The following is a 2959-nucleotide window of genomic DNA, read 5'->3' as shown; positions in this document are numbered from 1 at the left end:
TGGGGGGGTTATTTATTTATTTTTAACATCTTTATTGGAGTATAATTGCTTTACAGTGGTGTGTTAGTTTCTGCTGTATAACAAAGTGAATCAGCTATACGTATACATATATCCCCTCCCTCTTGCATCTCCCTCCCACCCTCCCTATCCCACCCCTCTAGGTGGTCACAGAGCAACGAGCTGATCTCCCTGTGCTATGTGGCTGCTTCCCACTAGCTATCTATTTTACATTTGGTAGTGTATATATGTCCATGCCACTCTCTCACTTTGTCCCAGCTTACCCTTCCCCCTCCCCGTGTCCTCAAGTCCAGTCTCTACTTCTGTGTCTTTTTCCCCGTCCTGCCCCTAGGTTCTTCAGAACCTTTTTTTTTTTTTTAGATTCCATATATATGTGTTAGCATACAGTATTTGTTTTTCTCTTTCTGACTTACTTCACTCTGTATGACAGACTCTAGGTCCATCCACCTCACTACAAATAACTCAATTTCATTTCTTTTAATGGCTGAGTAATATTCCATTGTATATATGTGCCACATCTTCTTTATCCATTCATCTGTCAATGGACACTTAGGTTGCTTCCCTGTCCTGGCTATTGTAAATAGAGCTTCAGTGAACATTGTGGTACATGATTCTTTTTGAATCATGGTTTTCACAGGGTATATGCCCAGTAGTGGGATTGCTGAGTCGTATGGTAGTTCTATTTTTTTTTTTTTTTTTTGGAAATGGACCGGATTTATTTAATTAGGTTCTTTGTAAGAAGTTTAGAACACTACTTTGTGAGGATAAATTCCGTTTGTAAGAGCAAACACAGAGCGGAGGTAGCCCTGGAGCTGAGGAACAGCTTTGATTCTTCGCAGAATTTGTGAGTCCACAGCTTTCTGATCAACCTTCCGCTGCTCTGTAATCTCGTATTTCTCTCTCTCTGTGTCGAAGATCTCACCTGCCTGGTGCCTGGGCTTACGCAGCTTCTTCTTCTTGAAGTAAGCGTCAGTGAGATGTTCTGGGATTTTCACACCACTGATATCAATTTTGGTGGAAGTGGCAATGACAAATTTCTGGTGTGTTCTCCACAGAGGAACTCGATTGAGGGACAGAGGCCCAGTCACAAGTAGCAAGCCACTGCTCAGCTGCTTCAGGAAAATGACCCTCTTGCCTCTGTGGCGCCCAGTGAGGATAATCAGAATGGTCCCAGGAGTGATGCCAGCACGCAGTTTTCTCACATACTTACTGAAGGGTTTTTTGCCATGACTCAACAGCTTTCGAGGCACATCTTCAGTAGGATAATACCTAGGCATTTTGCGAAGTTTAACCACCCGGGTACCACCATTCTTGTCACCACCAACTGGTTTTGTGACAGTAGCAAGAACCTTCACCTTCTTTTTCTTTTCAACCTTGGATTTAGCTGCTGAATACTTCCTCTTGTACAAGGCCTTTCTGGAATACATAGCTGATCGGGAATATCTGCCAATTCCTCTGACCAGGACAGGGTTTCGGCTGCAGTGGGGCTTCCCCTTCTTAACCTGCTTCACCTTTTTAGCCTTGCCACCAGCATCAGCCTTCTTGGCTTCAGGTTTTTTCTCCTTAGTATCTGGCTTCTCAGCCTTTTCACCCGCCATCTTGCAAGATGGGAAAAAGCGGTAGTTCTATTTTTAACTGGCATTTCTTTAACAACTGATGATGTTGGCATCATTTCATGGGCTATATGCCACCTGTGTATCTTCGTCAGCAAAGTGTTGACTCAAAATTTTTGCCCATTTTTAAAGTTGGTTTCTTTGTCTCTGTAGTTCAGTTGTAAGAGTCCTTTGTACAAATCCTTCATTTAACATATTTTTTGCAAATATTTTCTCCTCATCTGTATCTTTTCATTTTTTTAACTGTGTATTTTGAAGACAAAAGATTTTAATTGTGAAACATTTCAATTATTGAATTTTCTTTCTTATATTTTGTAGGTTTTGTCTTATAAGAAATTTTTCCCAAACTGAAAGTCACTAAGATTTTTCTCCTGAATTTTATAGTTTTAGCTCTTAAACTTGAGTATGATGCATTTCAGCTGAAGTTTTGAATATATCATAAGGTCGAACTCATTGTTTATTTTTTGCATATGGTTATCAAATCATTTCACCACCACTTATTGAAAAGATTATGATTTCCAAACTGAATTACCTTGACATGTGTCAAAAATCAGCTGCCCATGTATGTATCTGTGGGTCTACCTAGGCTCTATTCTATTTCACTGATTTATTTGTTAACATCTACTCCAACACATTTGTATCTTAGTTACTGTAGCTATGTGTAAGCCTTGACATAAGAGGGTGTAAGACTTCCAACTGTAATTTTCTTATTCAAATATATTTTGGCTATTCTAGATCCTTTGTATTTCTATCTGAATTGCAGAATCAGCTTGCCAATTTCTACAAAAAATCCACTACAATTTTGACTGAGATTGCATTGAATCTATAGATCATGTCGGGAGCATAGATTTCTTCATAATGTTGTGACCTGTGATCCATGAACAAGATTCTGTAAAATATTCTACGTAGACAATCACATCATCTGTGAATAATGACAGTTTGAATTTTTCCTTTATGCTCTCAATGCACTTTATTCCTTCTCCTTGCCTTCCTGCACTGGTTAAAGCCACTGCTGCACTATTGATGGAGCTGGTGGGAATGGATGTCCTTGTCTTATTCCTGAACTGAGGAATAAAATTCAGTCTTTCACCATTAAATATGATGGTAACTGTAGATTTTTCACAGGTGACCTATATCACTCTCTTCCTGACATCCTGAGAGTTTTTGTTTGGAATGGGTGCTGGATTTTTTTTCAAATATTTTTTTCTTGTCTTTTGTTGTATGTGTTGAGTTGACTGTGATGGCTCCACTGGACTCCCAGACCCATCTTCTCAGCTTGGTGAATCCTAAGGGTTCCCCCTGCATCCCCTCCTGTGCTGTGGCCTGGA

The 2959-nt window shown here is 39.8% G+C and overlaps 1 protein-coding gene across 1 annotated transcript; it reads right to left on the bottom strand.

Annotated features, from left to right (window-relative positions):
- Window positions 1-719: 719 nt before the first annotated feature.
- Window positions 720-1630, bottom strand: LOC118884184 (60S ribosomal protein L6-like). The gene has a single exon (XM_036831636.1). It carries the CDS (start codon window positions 1614-1616, stop codon window positions 762-764), a length of 855 nt encoding a protein of 284 aa, XP_036687531.1. The 5' UTR covers window positions 1617-1630; the 3' UTR covers window positions 720-761.
- Between the last annotated feature and the right edge of the window lie 1329 nt (window positions 1631-2959).

The sequence above is a fragment of the Balaenoptera musculus genome, chromosome 18 (genome assembly GCF_009873245.2).
Source record: "Balaenoptera musculus isolate JJ_BM4_2016_0621 chromosome 18, mBalMus1.pri.v3, whole genome shotgun sequence".
Classification (NCBI taxonomy): Eukaryota; Metazoa; Chordata; class Mammalia; order Artiodactyla; family Balaenopteridae; genus Balaenoptera; species Balaenoptera musculus.
The sequence above is the reverse complement of the archived record's forward strand: the minus strand, read 5'-3'. Positions and strand labels throughout refer to the sequence as shown.

Excerpts from the sequence above, each read along its gene's own strand:
- LOC118884184 (XM_036831636.1), bottom strand. The coding sequence starts at position 1,616 with ATGGCGGGTGAAAAGGCTGAGAAGCCAGATACTAAGGAGAAAAAACCT.